At 35.9% G+C, this 22,854-nt stretch overlaps 1 protein-coding gene across 4 annotated transcripts in view; it reads left to right on the plus strand.

The window, feature by feature from the left end:
- The first annotated feature begins 4,494 nt into the window (after positions 1 to 4,494).
- SLC6A15 (solute carrier family 6 member 15) overlaps positions 4,495 to 22,854 on the plus strand; it is a 41,585-nt gene continuing 23,225 nt past the window's right edge. The window contains exons 1-2 of one of the 4 annotated variants that reach the window (XM_027451454.3): positions 4,495 to 4,698; positions 14,298 to 14,766. In XM_027451454.3, coding sequence (XP_027307255.1) covers positions 14,478 to 14,766 — 289 coding nt within the window. In that variant the 5' untranslated portion in view covers positions 4,495 to 4,698; positions 14,298 to 14,477. Of the gene's footprint in view, positions 4,699 to 4,723; positions 4,859 to 4,954; positions 5,321 to 8,030; positions 8,314 to 14,297; positions 14,767 to 22,854 lie in introns of those variants that run through there. The other 3 variants (XM_072037049.1, XM_027451458.3, XM_072037045.1) reach the window with 3 other exon arrangements.

Here is a 22,854-nt window from a genome sequence, read left to right on the forward strand (position 1 = left end):
TGTGGCCTAAAAATAACAATAATGTCTTTTTTAGCTTCATTTTAAATATGTTAAAAATGAGGATATGACAAGGTGAAAGCATTAGACTTTTATTTAGACATTTAATATTATGAATGCAGTGTTGCAACACAAACCTACGTAGACTGCTGATGCAGAATTGTGTAATTCAGTAAAATTCTGGCCTCTTCTTTTTCAAATTATTGTCTTAAGTCAGACCTATCAATGGCATCCATACAGTGACATCTTCTTCAGTCTTTTGCAGCAGAATTATTTTTTTTCTCCATGTCCTGAGTGGCCATGTTAGAACACTCTGTAGAAATGTACATAAACTTGCCTAAATACATTTGAAATTTGATCAGTTATTTTTTACATGTAATTCTGAATTACGTTAATTGAAATAATAGTCTCTACCTGTTACACTGTACTATCAAAGTACCAGTTTATTTAAAAAATACATACCCAACTTTTCTGGAAAATGTCTCATATCATGAAATGAAACTTCTTTGAACTCACATACAATTTTTATCTGTTTCATTTTTTTTCTTTCTTCTAGTCTCAGTGAATTTGGGGAATCAGAAGGAATTTCCCTATGGTATGATTTTATTGGTATGATTTTATGATTTTATAGTAAACCTACTGGTGTTGATTTAATATAATTTCTGAGATTCTCAGTGTCTTATACATATGAACATAATACATAGAGTCAATCCTTAGTAAGCAGTAATTTCTGTATTTCCAAAACCAAAATTCAGAAGTTATAGCTATGCTTACAATTTACTGATGCTTTCTATCTAGCTGAACAATACTTTGAATGTTATTTTTTTCTTTTGTGAATGAAATGGAGTAATTTTAGAATTTATTCTGCTGGAGAAATGACAGTCAGTATAAAGTTCCATCTATTATACCTATACCTTCAAGTTAAGAGAAAATTAAATTTTAAATACAGATTTTGAAAACTAAGTAGTAAAACCCTCAACTTGTAGTGTTCTTGGAACTGAATACTTTAATCTCTATACCTATCCAACCTTTGCAATGCATTTGGACTTGCCTCAAACTGTAGAGTGTAGTTCATTCCTAAATATTTTCAGAACACAAATGCAATTGCACAGTAAGCAGACCCACGCTCACTATGTTCAAAGAGATAATTCATGTCCCAAGGCATGAAAATTTCCTTCAAATCCCAATGAGATGCCACCTCCTAGAGGACTAACAACAGCTAGGCAAATTCTGAAATAAGAAGTCCTGAGGACTTGTCAGGTGTTCATTATATTTGCTTTCCGAGCAAAAGTCAAACAGGCTTACATTTAAAATAAACAAACAAACAAACAAACAAAAAGTTAAAAAGGTTCAGACGTGATTTATAGTCACTGGATCACGAGGCTTTTTGAAAAACATGGAAAAAAAAAGACAGATGCTTGAAAACTGTAGTTGTTATATAATATGTTAAAAAGTTCATATTTTTTTCTTCTTTGTCTAGGATCTATTTCAGTGTTTTGCAACTGTGGCTAACGTTTAGCATAGTATATTTTATTTTGCTACTTGTTGTGCACTTGTTGTGTGATTTGAGTTGCTTAAGTATATATTTAAGACATGAAGCCTGCAGACAAGATTTAACTTTTAGAATGTTTCTCTGTTTTGTCCTCTAAAATAAGTTAGTAGTTAGAATTTCTGGGTGTAATTGTAAAAATATTTCAGTCATCTTCTGAGGAGACTGATACTACAGTGAAGTTATACACAATGTAGTAGACAATCCACATTTTTGACAACATGGACAGAGATGTGTCCTTTGATGAGGTTGGCAAAAAGGAGCAAATCTCTTATATCTGTTGATATTTTAAAACAATTATTTAGAGATGAAAATGCAAAAAGCCATTTAAGTATAGACAGACTTTAAGGATTCCATCATTGCTGCAACATGTAGGAACAACAGCTGCAGTTTATCACTGCTCCCACTGGTTGACAAAATCTCAACAGATTCTTTCCCTAGACAGATACTAAAACACCATGGCTTCTGACCTGATCAAGATATCTTGCTTGTACCTCATCATTTATGAAAGAATCATACTGAAATGTACAATAATCTTTGTACATCTGCTAAAAATACTTAACTGTTGTCCATGCAACTTTGCTAATGTCATCAGGGTTTTCCATGGTGAAAAAGCTTTGTAGGATCAGATTGAATGTAATCTTGTCTGATATTTTATTTTTGGAAGGACAGGCCAAGTTAAGCAAAAAATCCAAGAATCTTCTCTCCTATGCACCAGTTCCCATTAATGCAATCAGAAATGTGAACACCAATATTTGGACATGCTTTAATAAACTGAAAAGCTATTCAGTTCTCCAAAAATAGTGTTTCAAACTGGTTGAGAGTTAGACAGGACATTAACAAATGATGTTGTCTATTTGGGATTGACAATAAACATATAGAAATTACATTAAACAGCAACAAAAACAACAGATTTTCTTGTTTGATTTCTATCTGAGTCTGAAAGCAGCACAGGATAAAAATTCAGGCTGAACATGTTCCTTAGAACAATCAACTTGTTGTCCATGTACAAAACTCTGGATTTCCTATTGACAACATACCTGGCTTTATTTTTATTTATTTATTTATTTATTTATTGTGTAGCAAAAATAAAGCTTTGGTGTAAAGCAGTGTCCCAGAGACTTAAGTCAGCATGGTACAGGTGTAGTAGACCGGTGAAATATCTAGCATAGTGGATAATTGCGGAAGTAAATCAGCTTCTAGCATAGTGGATAATTGTGGAGGTAAATCAGCTTACACGCTATTCTAAATTGCAATAGCTCATAGAAGATGAAAATATTGCTGCTGAATGGTTACTACTGTGTTGTTTTATATCTACCTCTTTAATTATAATAGTATGTGAAGAACTGCAATTGCTGAAAACAAATTCTAAATAACTGATGAAAACAAATTCTAAATAACTGTTGGTGAACATTACAAACTTCATGATGCCTTTCCCATGGCAAAATTAGTCATCAGTCAATGACTGATGATATCATTAAAGATCTAAGCTCGCTGTTCACTGTACACAGAATTTAAAAGAATCCAGGAATGACCTTTGCTGTGTCAATTACCTATGCAGTCATATGATACAGTTACCTTTATTGGTTAATTTATTTGAAAAAGTATAATTCTTATAATCTGGCAGTAGAAAACATAATTTCCTTCCCTTTAGTATAAAGAAGTTTAGCTCACAATTAGAACCTTCTTGAGGTAAGTTCCCTTTTACTGAGTTCCAAATAAGATTAAATCATGAAATGCAAAATATATTGCTTACGGGAGTATTTTCAGACATAACTGAAATACAGCCTGTGGAAATTCTTAGTTCAGTGTACTAGTAACAACACGGAGAAATACACCATAGTGTGATGAATTACTTTTGATGATGAAGATGAAATAAGAACATAAGTTTGCATGACAACTTTCTGAGTAAGATAAGTGGGAAGTGCAAATCAGCTGGCGAGCCCAAATTTCTAACTCTGAAGAAAAATCTCTTCTTGTTTGTAAGAAAGTTTTTTTTTTTTTTTTTTTTTTTTCAGCATGTGTTAAGATTGAAGTTGATGCAATAATTATTCAGACAACATTAAAAAGGTTTGGTCTTCACTTCATCATGCCTATCTTCATCAAAGTAAATATCACTTTCTTTTCTGGCTGCTGTGCCTTTGAACTGCTTACTTTCTTGATTTTATTACAAGCCTTCCTTTATAGCCAGAATCATTTATTATCTTTTATTTTTTTTATTATTTTTTCCAGAAAAATGCATACACACACACACAGAAAACCAAACAAATGACAAAACCAAAACCAAACAACAACAAAAACTGGTAGAAGGCCAGTGGACAGGCTTAATGACAGGAAGTTTCAGGGGTGATTAAAGAGGAATATCCCAACTTCATCGTCATGCGGTTTGTAGCAGCGGTGAAAGCCTGAGCTGCAAGACTTGTGCGCCATCACCACGGGCGATGGTTGGTGCTTCTGTCCTCCCCTAGCTTTCTCTCCATCCCTTCTTCACTCTCCATCCCTCACCCCCCCAGCTGCCTGCCGCCTCCCAGCACGCAGATGGACCCGCTACGGCCGCCCTTCTCCTGACCGATTCCCGTCCTTCTTCATCCCCGAGCCCCTCACTCTTCCTCCGGAAAACCTCCGCTATCTCCCAGGAAACCCACGCCCATGCTGCCGTGCCGGGGCTCCCCCGCTGGCTTGTGTCCCGCTCCCCCAGCCCAAGGGGGCACTGCGGTGTCGTCTCCCGCAGCGGGGTTCTGCGGCGAGGCCGCACTGGAGGCTCAGGGGCGGCAGCGCCCGCGGCGGGCGTCTCCATCCTCTTCCTCCTCCTCCTCCTCCTCCCTCGGCTTCTTCTGCCCTCCTCCCCGTCAGCCCCCGGCGGAGGAGACGGTGCTGCAGGCGGTGGGGGGGGGGGGGGGGGCCCGCTCCTCCCTGCGTCAGGAGGTGCGGCTCCCCCGGCCCGCCGCTGCCCTCCCCTTTCCTCTCCCCCCGCCGCTTTTATGTCTGTCTTTAAACGCCGCCGCAGCCGGGGCTGGCCACATGTGCCTGCCGTCGCCGCCCGGCCGCCGCTGAGCCCCGCGCCCGCGCAGCCCCGCTCGCCACCCCGCGCCCGCGGGGGCATCCGGCCCCTTCCCGTTGCCGGCGCCCGGCGAGCCCCGAGGGCTGAGGAGGTAAGGCGGAGGCGCAGGCGGCAGTGGCCGGTCGGGTCCCTCGCTCGTGCGCCGGACCACCAGGAGGGGCCGGGGGTACAGCGCGGTGTCCCCCTCCGGGGACAGCAGCGAGCGAACGCCCACTGAAAGCCGCAGCCGCCCATGCGGTTTTAACGCACCGGTGGGTTAGGTTATAAGGGAGCGCGGTACTTTTTTTTTTTTTTTTTTTTTTTTTTTTTTTTTTTTTTTCTCATTGCTATGGCGAGGGATTTACATCCTTTGCATACCACGAGTGACAGAAACCCCATTCATCTCCCTCGCGTGGCGCACGTAGTGACTGTGCAGTGTGCGTGTCGGGGAAGGACGGGGCGACGTCCGGCAGGCGCGAAGAGGGGGTGCGGGCAGTCCCGCCGGCAGCGGCCGCCTGCATCCTTGTTCCGCTCCTTTCCTTCTCCCGCAGCCGCGAAGGCAGCGCCCGCGGCCTGGGCGGCGGCCGGCTCGGAGCCCGGCACTGCAGGGGCGGAGGCGCCGCCCGGAGGGGAGAGGCCGGGAGCCTCCCGCCGCCGCCCCCCGCTCTCATCCCTCATCCCTGGAGGGGCCGGCGGGCTCGGGGCTGGTGCGCCCCGGTGTCAGCCATGTTTGGGTGGGTATGATAATGAGGACCTTTTCCCAACCTCGGGGCGTCTGGGGCTTGTTTTCCGTTCAGGATGAGAATTGTTGCAGCCCACTGCAACATCTGCACGGCAACGGGTTCATGCCAACGGTTTTCTTACCGTGATTATTTTTTTTCGCTAATTTCTAATTATTCCTTTTAGTTTCCTATTCCCGCATTTGGTGGTTTTGTTCCGATTTCGCTTGTGTTCGAGTGAACTGGGATTTCTTTGCGGTGCTTTGCTTTTGCTGTGGAAGTAAATGAGATGACTGAAATATGCCTTCACTGTTACAGTCTTGCCAAAGAGAGGTTGTAATGGGATTTATTCAATTTCAGCAAATTGCACTATGTTTTATTTGTAAAAGATGTAGCCAAGACCTCACCCTTATCAGCCATTTTATTTTGCCTGCATGATATTGTTAACATATCAAGCTCACTGACGTAGTATTGATTTCTAAGAGAAGCCTAATTATTTTCAAATAGTAGGTCACTGTGAATATGCTATATACTGTAGGATTGGAATCCAAATCTCTGCTCCCCCCTCCAAAGGAAAGTATAAATGAAGGAAATAAAAATGTAATTATCTGATGTAATGTACATTTGCACTGGATGTATTATCAATTCTGCTTTCTCCAATTGATAAAAATGTACATCTATATACCCTACCCCCCCCCCTTTTTTTTTTTCTGTTTAGCAATGTGGTTTCTAGATAGTCATTATCAATATCTTATTGAAAAGGAAACTTTACAAAAATAGGTAAAGATAGCTTAATTTTGTCTTTGCTAATATACAAGATTTTGGTCTACACATAGAACATGTTAAGATAATGTGAGAATTACAAAGTGATTCTACATTTGATGCATTTCTACAATTCCATTTGGATTCAGTTTTGCACTTCAGATTCGAGAACAGAAAATACCATTGGTTTTGATTTGTGGATGAAAAAATGAAGCCATGTAATTGCTGTTCAAGTCTTCCACTGATAGTGAAACTGAAGAAGTCAAACTGCTGAGACATCTCAAAACTACTTTTGTGGGATGAGCTGATTCATGTTGACCTCTAGTGTCTTGTCATTTTTACAGTTTTCTTTTTTTTCTTACAGTCAAGCAAGAGAAAAAGTAGTAGTGCAGATGAGGACCATATAGTTTGAACAACTCTCTCAACTCTTTTTTCTCTTTTGTACATTGCAAGAGCGTGTATGCACAAAACTTTTTAAATGTTGAATTTATCAGAAAAGAAAAAATAATCACAGGTTATTCACGAAAATGTTTGGGAGATAGCAACAAGAAACACACAATCTACAAATTATAGCTAATTCTTTTGGTATAAATTGCATTGTTATGGTTTATTGGAATAGTTGCTGTTTGTGTGGTATAGAATAAAATTGCTTGAGAAGTATTTGCAGCAGGAATCTTTTTGGGAAGATAGATTTTCTTCTGAAAATCTCTAGTGCACAGCCAGGAGTGTCCACAATTTTAAGTGCGTGTGCACCTACATCCCCAGATCATCCATTGCACTGACTTTTTAACTCATATAAAGTTCTTCCTTGAAAAGACATAGTATCTGTTGGTTTTTGGAAGAACAGTTTTGAGTCCTTTGCTTATAAATTTTATATATCAGCATGCCAATAAATAAATAAATGATCAGTACCAGCTTTTCAACGTGACTAAAGATCTCTGTATTCTCAGTTGCAGAAGAACTTTGACATATCATCAGGTAACATCTCAAAACTTAAGCAACTCCATTCTTCCTTGAAATTGAATTCAAAGTCGCCTTGCTGTTCCTCGGGAAATGTTCTAGGAAAAATACAATGACAAATGTTAGCTGAATGTTATTCTAAAGAGCTGGGTTTACAAAATGTGGCAAGTGCATACTAAGTAGCATGAAATAACATTGGTAGCTATTAGAAGAGTTTTAAAGGAGTGGTAATAACTGATCTGAGCTACCCAGAAGCCTGCACTGAAATGTAATTCTTTTTCACTCTGAGGTTTGTGGTTCAATATTTGCTATATGGAAGAAAGAAAAGGATAAGGTTGTGTAATATTATGTACAGAAAAGCCTTGAATCTAGTTCATGGTGGCAGTAGTCTGTCTCCCACTTTGGGAAAATAGACCTGCTGTTGGCAGATGCTATTATTTTTGTATTTCAAGTGCCAGAAATACATACTGCAGTGCTAATGATTCAGCATGCTCTTCTTATGCTAAAATGGAGAAGGGATGGGAAATTGGAATAGGGAGTTTCCAATATAGGACTTTCTATAAGGGAATTTGTATTAATCAATTTCTTTTTAAATTCAGGGATTTACTCTAATTTAAAAGCATGAATTATATCATGAAATTAAACAATCAGATCTGAGGAGAACCAAGATTTGTGATAACCTGTCTGTGAACAATTCAGTTTTTTTTTTGCTTATGTGTAGAAAACAAACAAAGAAGAAATCATATATATATGTATATATATATATATATATATATATATATATATATATATTTATTTATTTATTTTTTCCCCAAGGACAACCTGATTTACTTATTGATAATTCAGATGCATAGAGGGAAGAAAATTAAGGTCTTAGGGCAACTATATATCTGATAATGTCTAGCTTTCAATACTACATTTTGAAACTTAATAACTTCAGTGCTTAAATTAATTAATATATTTTCATTTCCTCTCCCATCTGAAAAGTGTGATAAGATTTTATAATAAAATCATGGTCATGGTGTAGTTTATATGGTTAATATAGAAAATAGAGATTTTATTTCATGTTGCTGACAGTTATGACTTTTTTACTTTACCAGTGAAAAGTGAAGTATCTTCAGAATTGCTAGCATTATTTCACACAACTTCAGCTGGAAGAGCAGGATCTACTAAATTTGAGTTTTCTCCATTAGAATAGGAAATTACAGGCAGCACACCCCCCAAGTCTGTGAAGTATTTCAGTGAAGCTGACTGAGAAGAAAACGCTGAGAAATCTATGAAAGCTGGTGAGAAATTACTGTAAGATGAATAAAGTTCAAAGATTACATGCAATGAAAAAAAAATGGACATTCAGGAGCTCTAGGTTGTTACATTCTCTCTCAGATATTTCTCTTCAGATGTTGATGTTGAAGAAATTGAACATTTCTAAGAAAGAAATCTTCCAACCTAGAAATTCTGTGATTACTCTTCTTATCAAACCATTGCGTTTTTCTTAAAACAGTAGGGTGTTCTCCAATAACTATACTTCAGGGAGACTAGTCTGGGGTAGAAATTTTAATCAGGTTCTTGATGCATGACTGGAAGAATGTTTTATTGAAACTGAGAAAAAATTTCCCAGTAATATTAAGGAGACCCAATGTCACTGAAGTTTGTATAACTACCCATATTTACAGCAAGACTGAACTTAACCTTGTGCCTTTAAATATAGTTGATTGGGAGAAGAAAATGCTGAGAAATCTATGAAAGCTGGTGAGAAACTACTTTAAGACCAATAAATTTCAAAGGTTACATGCAACAAAAAGAACAAAAAATAATTGCTATAGTCTAAATGATTTAACTTTATAGAGATAGTGGAATCAAAAATATTCTTTTTATTGTTTTCAAGTTTCCCATACCCCACAGGTTTTTATTTATTTATTTATTTTGATATACTATAATGTATTTATAATGTATTATCTGTAGTGTGCATTAGTATGTCTCAGATACATTTATCTACATTTTTTAGTGATGTTAAGTTTCATTGCACAAAATATAATTATCTTTCATTATGGTAGGGTTAGGTACCTCTTGAATCTATATCTGTTACTAACAGGCTGCATTAAATGGAGGAGGGCGAAGTCCTGTATCATGTAGTTTGATATACTGAAGAGCAGAATAATGTCTGCTTTAGTATGTAGGTAAAATGGACTTGACTAGGCAGAAAGAGTACGGTGCATATTCTTGTTTCCGCCAAAAGACATAGTGCTGCATTGCAGCACTAATTCAGTCTGTTAAGTGCATACTGTAACACAATGTAACTCTTGCTGAAATAATTATCTGTCTGTACACAGATTCCCCCAGAAATAACCATTCTTCACAGTTCAGTAATCCCACAAAACCAGGTTTGCAGTCTTCTTTCTCTCTTATTCAGACATGACCATTAGCTGCACCAATTATCTGATTCCTTTTTGCTGAGTCACAGCAGTCTTTTAGTCCTCCCATTTTCAGTATTGGTTGTTTCAATACACTGCCTAGATTTATAGGTTTCCTTTATGGTGCAAAAGCTCCTCTTCACTTTGGCATATAATTTCATTGACTGAAAACTTTGACATGAATGTCAGTCAAGATATTTTCTGAATGTCTGCCATGGTGAGCGTTTTGGCTTTTAGTTCTGTGTCCTGTACTGAATCACCCTTTTCTTCACTTGGAGTCAAGGTAGAGGTCTTGTCAATAGGAATATATAAGCTTGTGGTAATACTCATACACTGTGTGTTGCAACAGTCTACCCTCAAATCTGAGAGATATATTGCTTTTTGGTATCCCTCCAGCATCATGGTCGTATGTTAACCGCTTCATCTGAGAAGATCAATGAGCTCCAGAGAAAATAACTTTTTTTTTTTTCTTTAATGTCAAACATTAAATTTAAAATGGTATCCATTCTTTCCCTTTTCTTATTTTTAATGATGGTACAGTAGCTTATTAAGACTGCTAGAAGATTTTTTTTTCCTGAGCTTGTTTTATATTCCTTTATGAAGTACAGACACATTTATTTTCCTTCTTCCAATTTAGATGAAAATTGAAACCATTTTTGATCAAAGATTTGAGGATTATTTGTCATTTGTTAAAATCTGAATGTAAATAATTCTACTGAGATGTTTTGATCAGATGTAAAAACATGATAACAGAAATAAATTACACAATGTTAGAAGAGAATGGAGGGTTTATTGGACATTCCTTTTCAGAGGAGAATGCATTACTTTTAAAAATGTAAAAATAGTCATGTTTTAATTTGTCAGAAAAGCATCTCTTAGAAGTTCCTTAATATCAGTTATATCAGTTGTTATTATGGCATTGTGGGATGTTTTACACAAAATTGCTTTAAGAATGGCTTTTTATAGTGGCTCGTTTGGTAATTGCAAGAATAGGCATGGGGCAGTTGTACTCATTCTACTTTCAAATTTGCCAGCGAGTGTTTTTTTTTTTTTTTTTTTTTTTCTGTACAGGTTTGAAAGTCTCCAGCACCATAACTAAATTGTTTATTGGTACTATGCAATTGAGGAAACTGGAAGTACTGTGTTGGTCTACTAAGTGTCTATATATTGGCATGCAGATCTGACAGTGTCTAATGAAAATGTGTCAGAAAGGAATCCCTCACTATATCCAGAGTAAAGGTGAACAGGAACAGGCAGGGTTGAAGAGAACAATTACAAATCCCTTACAAGAAAATACATATAAGAAAAATTATGAGAAAAGGGTATGCAACAAAATGTTTCTGAATGTGTCTTCCACTCTTGGCTCACAGAATTCCTGTAAGTACTACTGCAAATGCCTGCAGTTTGGTCAGCAGAGCCTTTGCAGGTTTTATCTCCCTGTGCTAGCATTTCAGAATTTGTTCCTGAACCTGAAGTAAAAAGCTGTAGAGCAAGCTAAGCTCCAGATCTTCTAAGGAGATAATTTAGGTCTGAATTCCATATTGTAAGGGATTATTATTGCTTAATCTGCTAATAATGTGGCAGTCTAATCAAGTTTCTTTCTGCATGCTGATCCATTAAGGCTTGATTCTTCTCCCACAGAATAAAATAACAAAATTCCCACTGTCTCCTGAGAAGGAAAGTTTGGGTCTTCACTTTTCTTGATGTGTCAGAGAAGACTCACTGTTTTATCTTTCACTACCAGAAAGAAATAGGAATTTTTACATATCAAGAACAATACTAGTAAGACATCATAAAAATCCAGCTAATTTGACTTAGCAACTTGTTTCCCCAAATTTTGCTCATGCTAGCTCAGATTTTGATTACTGTTAATTCAATGACTTTTTTTTCCTAAACTTCTCTTAACTGAATTGTGATACTGTTCAGCAATTTCTGCTCTTCTAAATTTCCTCAAACAATAAAGACAGTTGTCAGGTCAATTTAAGATTAATTTTGGAGTAGAAGGATTTTACATAAGAAAAAGGATAGCATCTTTCTTTTCTGCTTTGAGTTGTGGAAAAGTCCAGAGAAAAAATATATTCTCCAGTATATGTGATAATAAAAATTTCCTTTCGATGTTTTCATCTGACGTATGATATCAGTTGAATTATGAAAAGGGTGGGTGAAACTGCCTGGAAACCAGAATTAAATCAGTGCACCTAATTCCATGACACAGATCTAATACAGAAAAACAAAACAAACAAAACAAAACACAACAACAACAACAACCAGCAGCTTTAATAAGGCTGAATTACATTTTAGGCATTTTACTTCTAATCCAAAGTGCTGGTAGTCAATAGTATCGTGTAGTAATGATTTACCATATGTGGCAAGATTTAGGAGTTGGAGCTTAAAATGATGAAGGTAATGTCTGAGTCTATTCTACCAAATTCTGTAACTTGTTGGTAATTGTGGTGGTTTGTTATGTACATTCGTTAATGAGATCATCAAGGAGAACCAGTCCAATCACATAATGCTGTATTACTGCAGAAGTCTCTGTAGAAGGTAGCTAGAACTGGAACTGAAAGAACAATTTAACAGAATTTGGCATGATATTTCCTAATTACTACTTGATGCTAATGAAGAACTTCAGTTCTGTACTTGACTAGAGCCAAAGTATGTGGGAAGCTAAAATAGTATTTTATAGGTAGAAGTGCTAATGTTCAATAGTATGTTACAAAACAAAGCTCATTCAGTGATTCCTGGTTAGCCAGCTCTGCCAGTGAATAACTTAACTAGATATCTCCTTATTGAGCCTTTACTCAAGGGCATTCATATCCAGACACAACTTGAGCGTTTTTTTATGATTTATCTGCAATTTTTTTATGATTTATCTGCAATATTGCTATTGATAACAGCCTGCTTAATGGAAAGTTAATGAAATGCAAATTAATATTGCTAGGGCTTGATATTTTTTATTTCAGTTTATTGTGAAGTGTAGCAATGCAGTGACTCATCTGTGAGAGCAGCAGATAAATCATATTGCTGCCCTGCAAGTCACTATATCTAAAACATTATAGACCTTTTAAAGTATTTTAATAAGTTACGATAAATAGCTGGTCTTTCAGACTGTAAATACCATTTGTTGCTTACAGTTAGAAAAGGATTTCAGACATACAGACAAATACCGATGTAAGTTCACCAATGCAACTTTTGTATTAAATACTTGTTTCATTTTCACTTGCAATCCCAGAGTTTATTACTAATTACTGCAACTGTGAAGCTGAAGAAATTTACATTGGCGGTTCAAAAGGAAAGGAAAAGTTTGGAATGTGACTAGAAGTAGTTGAAGTACAAGAGTCCCAAAGCTCCATTAGGATTATTTAAATGCTTCAACTGTATTATTAGTTATTATAAATGCTTCAACTGCATTACTAGTGTCTGTATCCTGGTTCTACTTAAATATTTCAGTCACAACTACTGAACAGTGACTAGAACAGGACGTAAGGTGGTGTGCCAGAGGTGTAGATGGTGAGAGGAGACAGTAATGGGAAGCAGAAGAAAAGTGACATGGCAGTGACTACAAGTCTAGGGAATAAATGGGAGGAGGTTAGAAAGGATTGCAGAATGCAACTGGAGTGAAGTTTAGTTTCAAAATGCAAGGAAATTATTGGAAAGGTAATTGTCTTGTCAGCCATGAGGTTGGTGATACTTTTGTTGACAAAGGTTTTAGTTCTGCTTTTCTGAAGTATCTTCCGGATAAGGTGCGGGCTGCATTCCAGTGGCTTAACTTCTTTCTGTGTGATCTGTCACTGGACTCTCAAGCAGCCTTGAGGTGCTTGATCTCATGAGATATTGATCACTTATGATAATCAATTATTGTGCTATTAGTCCAGTAACATATACAGTTCTCAGCTATGTATGAGTTCAGCATAGGGTACTGTCTTCATTCTACAGACCAGATGATGCAGCAAGTCCATAAGCAACACCTGAAAGTTCCCAGGTATCCTGTAACTAGTTTTTGATTCTCATCAGTTAGGAGTTTTGGTTACACTCCTCATGTAAATCTATTCTCACTTTAGGGTTTTGAAGAAGCTTAACACATAATCTAAATCCCTTTTAAGACTCTTAATTGTGCAGATGGCTTTACACATATTAGTTTTGTCTTATGTGAATAGTGGAGAATTTTTTTTTTGGTCTGTACATGCACATTTGAAACAGTACGCTTTTTAAATGGGTTTGGTTACAGTTCCTCAGATGATTATGTATGGTTAATTATTTCATATTTCCAAGAAACTACCTAAAACATCAAAGCTTTGAAGAGATGAGCCTCCCTCATTGTAAAATGATTGTGATCATATATTCCTAGAAAAAGAATATGGGAGAAAAAGTCTCCCTTGGTTTTGAAGTACTGGGTTCATACTATACATTAAAATCTTAATTGAAGTACGATTTTCAGAAATGGCTCCCAAAATTTAATATACTTTGTTTAAACTATATTTTTAATAAACTCAACAGCTAAAGTAGAGATATTGTCAGGAAAGAATGGAACTGGGTTCCTAAATTTTATATAAGGTGCATGTCCCAAATGTGCCTACTAAGAAGAATCTGGTTATGCTGCCAGATCGAAATATGAAAAGTTAGTCTATCAGTCTAAACAAAGCCCTCAAGTGAATGAAATGCATTCTATACAAGTATTTAAGACCAATATGTGAACTTAAGTCTTACAATTTGAAAGTAGTTTAATATTCCTTTCTTCTCTTTTTGTCCTCAAATCAGAGATAAGCAGAAATAGGTAAAACAGAGCATATGATTTCTTAATTTTCTTCTGCATGGTATAATAATATTCTTTTATTGTTACTATTATTATTCTTCCACAGATACTTTCAATAGGACAAACAATCAGGAACAGAAGTGCTTATTCTGATTTCCTACTATCAAAGACTCAGTCTACATCATAAATCTATTTCTTCAAGATTTTTGTCCAAGCAGAGGGAGAGCTTTCTTCAGTGCTTCTCCACCTGTTTCAATTGAACTTCTGTATTTTTCTTAGAGTACAAATGCCTAAGAACAGCAAGGTAGTGAAAAGAGAACTAGACGATGAGGTCATTGAGTCTGTTAAGGACCTTCTCTCTAATGAAGACTCTTCAGATGATGCCTTTAAGAAGAGTGAGCTTATGGTTGATGATCAGGAAGAAAAAGATGTAGATGTTGAAGAAGGCTCAGATGTGGAAGATGAAAGACCAGCTTGGAACAGCAAACTCCAATATATTCTGGCACAAGTTGGATTTTCTGTGGGACTTGGGAATGTGTGGCGATTCCCATATCTGTGTCAGAAAAATGGTGGAGGTAAGTCTTGTGATAGCAGTAGCTAAGTGATGAAGCTAACCTTTAAGATTTCAAGGTTAACACAGATAATCACAGTAGAACCTGCTATGGCTTGTCAGATTTTTCTTTTAATTTATGCCAGAGCCTACGAGGAATAAAGCATATTCTTTTTATTTAGAGACATATCGGCTGAAGTAAGTAGCAGATTCTTCTTAGATTTCAGGGCAGAACGTTTCTTACAGTTTTTGAAATGAATTTAACCAGGGGTTAAGCAAAACCATACTAGGTCTTTCGGGAGGGGTTGCATTATTTAGGACCTGGTTATCGTGCTAAAATGTTCTGCATTGTACTTGCACAATAAATCAAGCCATTAAATATGCATCCACTTTAAAGAGCAAAGCAGTATTCAGTCTTTAGTATTTAGCAGTACTAAGCTTCACAGTTTTGCTTTTTAATTGCCTTTAGCTCCTAGGCCATTTTTTATAGATAATTAATTATATAGATAATAAAATTTACATTAAGAAAATATATCTGTTTGTTCTGTTACATGGTTCTATTTTCCTAAATAAGTTATCTTTCACTTAAAGTAATAAAATCAAGCATTTTATTTATTAGCTCTATGGTCATAAATGTAGAATGAAGTAGTTGACTGGAGGCTTTCCTCCAGGTTTAATGTTTTATCCTATGCTGTACTGTACCCTACTACATTAATACTACATTAATGCTACATTCATGTTCATCCTATTCTAGCGAACTACTTAGCTGAATTTGAAACAAAACTGTTGCTTTTCCTTATACAAAAACTGAATCTGTGTTACAGAACAGAAAATAAAGAGTAACATTTTATTCATGCTGGATTTCAGCGGTTGAATGGCAAAACTGATGTAACTGAGAAATATAGAAATAAGCCTAATCAGAGTATAATTCTCTATATGTTCTCTCATTCAATTTAAACAGTAGAAATTGAGGTTTTACTTTCACATCTTCTTTCTCCAGGATAAAATCTAATTTCTTTTATAGCTGTTGTAAGATTTTTTCACTCTCATTTAACTTCCTTTTTGTTTCTCCTTTATTCTGGAGAGAACATCATTAACATCATTAATGGTTGATTTAATGGTTTGTGTGAAACCTTTTTTTTTTTTTTCCATCTGTAACAGTGATGTTAACTGAGAAAACAGAAGTTGAATGTAGTTTCTCAAAAAACTTATTGTCACTGAATGACAACCTCCTCTAGTCTGCTAGACACTATAGACTTGACCACTACTACTTGTTCCGTTTGTTAAATTGTTTCAAAACAAACTAATTCTAGTTACAGTTGTAGCTATTAAAATACTTATATTCTATATCCTTTCATTCTAAGTGTGATGTAAGGATGTAGCTCAAGACTAATGCATTACAGTGATTTGTTTTGGATATTTGTGTTCTTTTTGAAAGTCTGCATTTAATATAGCTAGTTAGTGCATTGAATTCTGCTTCAAACCAACAGAAAAAGATATGTTGGTAAGTTCCTTAGACTATTGGATTCATATTATCAGGAGCTTTTAAAGTTACTTTGACAGTGAATGCAAATTTAATTCAGGTCAAATATAAATGTATTAAAAGTAATTATAATTTCACATTTTAAAAACAACAACAACAAAAACCGTTAAGGGAGTCAGGTATTTCATTAATCAAACTTGAAAAAATAAATATGCAATCATTTTATGTGCACAGTGATTTCAGGAACTATATTGTGTAGAATGGTTTGTGGAGATGCAATGTTTTCTACACATGGCCAGAACAAGGAGGTATTTTGCTTTTAACAGTAGTTTTGCATCATTTTAGCAATTTACAAGCTTCAGTGGAAAGCAAGTGATCATTTGAGTGAAAACTTTGGCTTTCAAGTTAACTATAATGCAGGATAGAAAAGATGATACAAAACATTGAAGCATATACGCTGGAGCATGTAGATGGACAGATAATTCTCACAGATGTGTAAATGAATAAAGGGAGAAGGGGAAGGAAGGAGGGAGAAGTTCAGACACATGGTAAAAAAAACTACACAAATTTTACTTGAGGTTACAGTGTTCTGCTAAAGGAATGTTATTATATATGTTTCATTCCAAGCAAAATTAGTGTTTTTATACAACCCATTCAAAATATCAGTATCAGAACTGTTTTGTAGCCTTTTGCTGAGGAAGCTTTACTGTAAATTCCTGTTGAAGTCTCTGAGGATAATGTGAACTTAACGGGGATTTTTAATACAACTGCTTCAGAGGAGTATATGGTAATGTCTCCACCTTTAATCATGTTCAAACATTTTTCATTTTTTTCCCTATCTTTAAACAACTTTTATCTGGCAAATACCATCAGGCAAGATGAGTCTAATAAATAGTGGAAAAAACAATAAATGCACTCCAAGCTTAAAACAAAAAGAAGGAAATGAAACATAGTTACTCATTAAAGATTTTCCTTCACAAATTTATTCTAATAGAAAGTATTCCAAAGCCAGTAAACAAAGGTAAACTTAACCATGTAGTAATCTTATTTTTTTTCCTTATTTTTTTTTTCAAACTAACGAAACATAAACAACAAAATAAACATAGAACAGACACAGAAAAGTTAGCTTGAATGGGTGTATACTATTAGGGGATTTTGTGGAGACAATATTTGGTGTCTACCACCCTGCTTACTGTAGAGATTTTCCTTGTTTGTGGCTATGGTCTGTGTTGTGCCAACACTATTGACATCAGAACTATATTCCGCTTCAGTGAAGTATCTGTGTTTGGTTTAAATGTAACTTCTTTATTGGTACAATGCTACACTATTTGAACATCTATAAATACCTTTCCAATCTCTAGTTTTAGTTCTGGTCTGTAGCATGAAAACAGGTTTCCTCCACTTTCTTTTTGGAGATCCTTTAACAGTCCTTCCTGTTGTCTTAATTCATACAAATTCATAAGCGTTTAATGTTATTTTTATGCTTATTTAAGTTACAACTAGACTGGGCAGCTCCTTGCTGGCTTTCACACTTGGCTCTCCCAGAAAAGGTTTATTGTAAGAGGTGACCAAAAAGGCTGGTATGCACCTGTGATGAACTTCACTCTAATCTGGGGTGTAGCTGGAATACAGCAAGTATTAAAAGAAAGAAAAAGGATGGGAAGAGACTGAGAGCCCTTCAGGGTTCTCATTTGCTTGACTTGGGATAAGAGAGCACCGAAAGGAGTTCTAGGATCTGTGAGTGAGGGGGGCTGAAAGTGTTCAATAAAGTTTTGAGGAACTGACTATAGACTTATGTCTCCTTCAACTTTATCCTCCCCGTAGGTCCCTCTTCTCCCTGGTAGGCAGTGCCTAACCCCCGTCTAGCACTTAATGCCCCTCTTTCACTCTTTGCAGACTAATAGATTAAAAATCTGTTTCTTTCTGAATGCCTCACAAAGGTGATTTGCATTGGAAATGAGTATACTCAAATTTAAAAGTTTTTGATATTAATCATTTTTACACTATGCCACTAATTTGTTCCTATATGAAGACAAATGCTTTTACAGATAGGTGCAGTTCGTGTATAACAACTTCAAAACAGAATTTCAAGAATAAATGTCAAGTTAGAAAGTAAAAATAATATATAATTATAGCTTTTTATTTATTTATTTATTTGTATTTTTATTTTTGTATTTTAGTCCATGTTCTCTTTGAGCAAAATTTAATAATAAAATATTTTTTGTAATAATTCCAATAGAAAATTGCCTACTCAGGGTGGACAATATCACATGCTGGTGAAAATGAGCACAGTTTCAGTGAATTCAGAGAACACACCATTCTTTAAATCATCTGGAGCTGAAGCCAGTGTGAATAGAAGGGCAATAATTAACACAGTATGATAACAAATCATTGTTTTTTAGACACTGATACAAGTCTTTGTCTTACAATATTTAATTACAGAGTCAGAGAGAAGTTATATGAAGTAGAAGAACAGATATAACATCTGTTGGCACCACACAGGACAGTTCTTCCTCATACACTCTGTCCAGTTTGCTCATGCACTCAGTCCTGTTGCCTCCTTTCATTGGTTTTGGTGCTTATCAGTCTTTGGATTCAGTGGAATCTGAAGTGGTTCAATCCACATTTCATCTTTATGAATGTGTCCTAATCACATTTGGGCTGGTCTGGATGAGGGAGGAATACTGAAGTTCAGGAAGTTGACAGAAGAGCAAGACACTGAAGATAAACTGGAAGAGGGGAGCGGGAAGACCTTTTCCTGATGATTAACACACTCACTTGTTTTTTGATCCCTATTTTGTTCTCTGCTAGTGTACTTTATTTGTTATTGGATGACTTTCTAATACATCGACTGACCTCAAAACTGGGATGACTCTTCCCTTCCTAACTGTTTCTCCATTAAGCTGTGATACCTCTTGTGCCTTCATGTGGACAAGTGATCCTGGCCTTCATCTATATTAGCATGCTGTAGATTCAAAGCTGCCTCAGTTTCCTGTGATTAACAGTGAGCCTTAAAAATAAGGATCAGGTCTACTCAGTCAAACAATGAGGTTAACAAATAGTGACAAAGTAGACCTATATTTTTGTGCTGTTCATTGCAATCATCTTGTGAGTAGCTTGCACAACTTCCACCTTTTTCAAGCAAAGGAAATATTTATTCTGTTTGGTTAAAGTAAAAAGTTGAACTCAAATGGTACATTCACATATTAGAAGTAAACGAAATATATTTTGTTTTGTAATTTCATGGGCATTAACTTAATTGACTTATTTTTGTTTTATTTTGTTTTATTTTGTTTTATTTTATTTTATTTTATTTTATTTTATTTTATTTTATTTTATTTTATTTTGTTAAGATCAGTTGTTTTAATATTTCTGTAGTATAAGAAAACAAAAGAACTAGTAAATAATGATAAACAGATAAAGGTGTGAGTAGCATGAATAAATCTATAGAGGATTACCTTGCTAATACATTTTGAAAAGATTGACACATGCAATTATATCAGGATGTTCTATAGTGATGTAGTCTGGATTTTACACTGAAATACCATCAGTCTGAGTGGTTAAGTTCTGTGGGCTTATAAAACCAAAGCAGCTATTTCTAAGAAATACTGAGGAAACAATATATAAATGCTTAAAGACTAAGTAGTGACTAGGTGCTAGTCTTGTCTAATTTTAGTGAATGGGAGCAAAACAAATATACTCATGTCTTTCCAACACTGATTATGGACTCAGTGACTTTGTTATTTAGATGTAGATCAATAATCTATAATCAGTGGCTAGAATTCATTGTGATCTTCAATATTAGTTTTTGAATTCTCATTCACCCTATAGTATCAGACTCACGAAATTCCATTGTACCTTATTCAGTGCACTGAAGATGTCTGATTTTTATTTTGGAAGCCTAATTCTTCTTTAAAGTTGATTGGCAAGAGGATTTTCATCCTTTAGGCACAGTTTTGTAAGTAAGCACATGTGAACATATTAAAACTGTGAAAGACTACTGACAGGAACTCCATCCTATCAGCTGGATAGACTATAAATATACTGATAAAACCTAAAACCTTTTATTAGAGTTATCCTGATAAGAGCCATTAGCGTTTTGTAATTGTGAATAAATTCAGTGTAAACCTTTGGTATTTTGTTGAAAAATCAAAAACAAACAGACAAGCAAACAAATAACAACAACAACAAAAAAGCTGTGTTGTGCACAGTACTCCCTATTTCCTGAAATCAATAAATAATTTGTATTTTTGCTGTTAATTCTAGTGAAGAAGTATGAGTTATATTTTTTATATATTTTATTTCTTACTGAGATGAAAATATTATATATATAATATGCCAAAAAAGTGACTTTACAGTAAAAGAATTTTTAAACTGTAGAAAGCAAATCTGGGGATATTGTTCTACAGAATCGTAACCACAATAAATAGTTTATTTGGCAGATGTGGCAGACAATATGTATGTAACTAATTTTAGTATGCTGTTCAAGGCCAGCATGTATAATTTATTGTTCTAATTCAAATAAAAATGATCCTTATTCAATACTGCTACTCCAAGGACACATTTTCATGGACTGGCAAATAAGAGACATGCTGAACTGTTTCCATAGTAATTCTGTTTTATCATGGAGTAAAGATATCTTACAGGTTATTGAAGTATGTCTTGCTTCAAGAGAAGGCTGAAACAAAATACTTCCTCAGAGATTCTGTGGTTCCACATGAATTATAAGACACAGAAACATTCTGAAGCTTTGATACACAGCTGTATATTCTAGCTGTGTCTAATCCGCATTGTATTGAAAGCCAGATGTGCACCATTGTCCATTATGTCCTTCTTTTGGGGAGGGATACAAGATTGGAAGGGAGCTCAGCAGGTTTGAGTGATCAGAGGGGCCAGTGTGTCAGGTCCTCTGCACAATCTCTGTAGTATAGGGATAATCTCTGCTGGCCATCCAGATTGAATTACAGGGTTGTGTAATGTATAGTGTAATGTGGATATAACACCACATTTATTTAACTAATTTAGTTGAATTTAATGGATAAATCTTGCTACTTAAGTTGATACTGCACCTTAAAGCACCCACATCAGCCCAGTCTTTAAACATGTGCTTAACTTTGCAGCCTTGTGATTAAGGTTGTGGACTGGGACACTGAAGAGCTGGGTTCAGTTCCTGCTCTAGTGCAGTCATCCAGTGGGATACTGGGTAAGTCATTTAGGCCCCAATTTTTTGAGATGTTTAGGCTTTTCTCTACCTAGCCATGAAACACCTATCTAATTAAGGCATCAGGTATAATTTACAGTAGTGTTACACTATTTTAAAAAATGTTGGTTTTCAGTGAATTATACACATTTTGAGAGCTAGTGATGCCTAAGCTTCTGTATTTTGTATACATTGTGAATTAACAATACAGTTCTGTCTCACAGACAATTTTGGGGAATGATGGTGATAAATCAAGGATACTTAATGGTATTATATGTCTGATATTTTTTTAGACAGATAGTCATCCTCATTTGGGAATGTTGTTAGTCTGTTTCTCAGTTTTCATCACATTTATATCTGTCTCTCTTGTCTCTTTTTGCACTGTTAAAAGTAAGTCCTTTGTGTTCATTCCATTATGTGCACATATAAGATGCACCAGAAGAGATGCCAGAGTACTGATTGAGAATGTAGCCGCTGTTGCAGGACAAATAATAATTATAATTGCATACTTAAATAGACAGTATATACTGTACTGATATAGGTAGATACAACATAGTATTTGTCTCTGTGAGGTAGCGTTGTATTGTCAAAATCAGTACTTTGTTCAGAACATAATTTCTTGAACAAATGCTGATCAAGCATTATCATTGCATTGTCATGCAAATAAATCTCAAGAAGCTACTTCATTGCTAACAATAGTGTATAGACTCTAGGGTAAATAAGATCAATAGTTTTTTTTTTTCTGGTCCATCAGTAATTTTTCTTAGATTTTCTTCCTCTTCTCTTCTTCCTTATTTTTCTTAGGATCAAGACTTAAGTTACTCCATGCTTTGGATCTTTATAAAATCTTTATAAGCAAAACTGATGTCCAGTTCATGAATATTTCATGAAGAGCAAAACAGCAAATGGACTTAAATAGGAGCAGATGGCACCAGAAAATCTGAGGCCTCTGCACAGTTTACAAAATTTTAAATTTTCTTAAATAAAGCCTATTCCATGAGAATAAGCCACCTACCAAGGATATGTAAATTTCAGTGTATTTTGATAGATTCATGAAAAAAACAAAACTAGAAAGGTGGCATTGAGTAAAGGAACTTAAAGTAGGACTTAGCTGGAGGAGGATAAATCCAAAATTAGCTTCTGAACTGTGCTCAGCTTCTCTCTCATCGCAGAGGTGAATAGGCTGATTGGACAACTTCATAGCTGTGTCTGGGTTAACAATTTGTAGTCTTGCTTTGACATGCTACAGTCTGCACCTCTTGTGCTTCTCTTACAATGGTTGTGATCAACAGACTTAGGCCCTTTGAGCTGGGTGGACAGCATAGTACCCTCCCTATATTGCAGCGTAATTGTCACTTACGTGAAAATTAGGTGCCATATTGCTAATCGCTCATGTCAAAATGTTGTGTTAGCTCTAGTCCTAAATACTC

This window comes from Anas platyrhynchos, chromosome 1, assembly GCF_047663525.1.
Source record: "Anas platyrhynchos isolate ZD024472 breed Pekin duck chromosome 1, IASCAAS_PekinDuck_T2T, whole genome shotgun sequence".
NCBI lineage: Eukaryota > Metazoa > Chordata > Aves > Anseriformes > Anatidae > Anas > Anas platyrhynchos.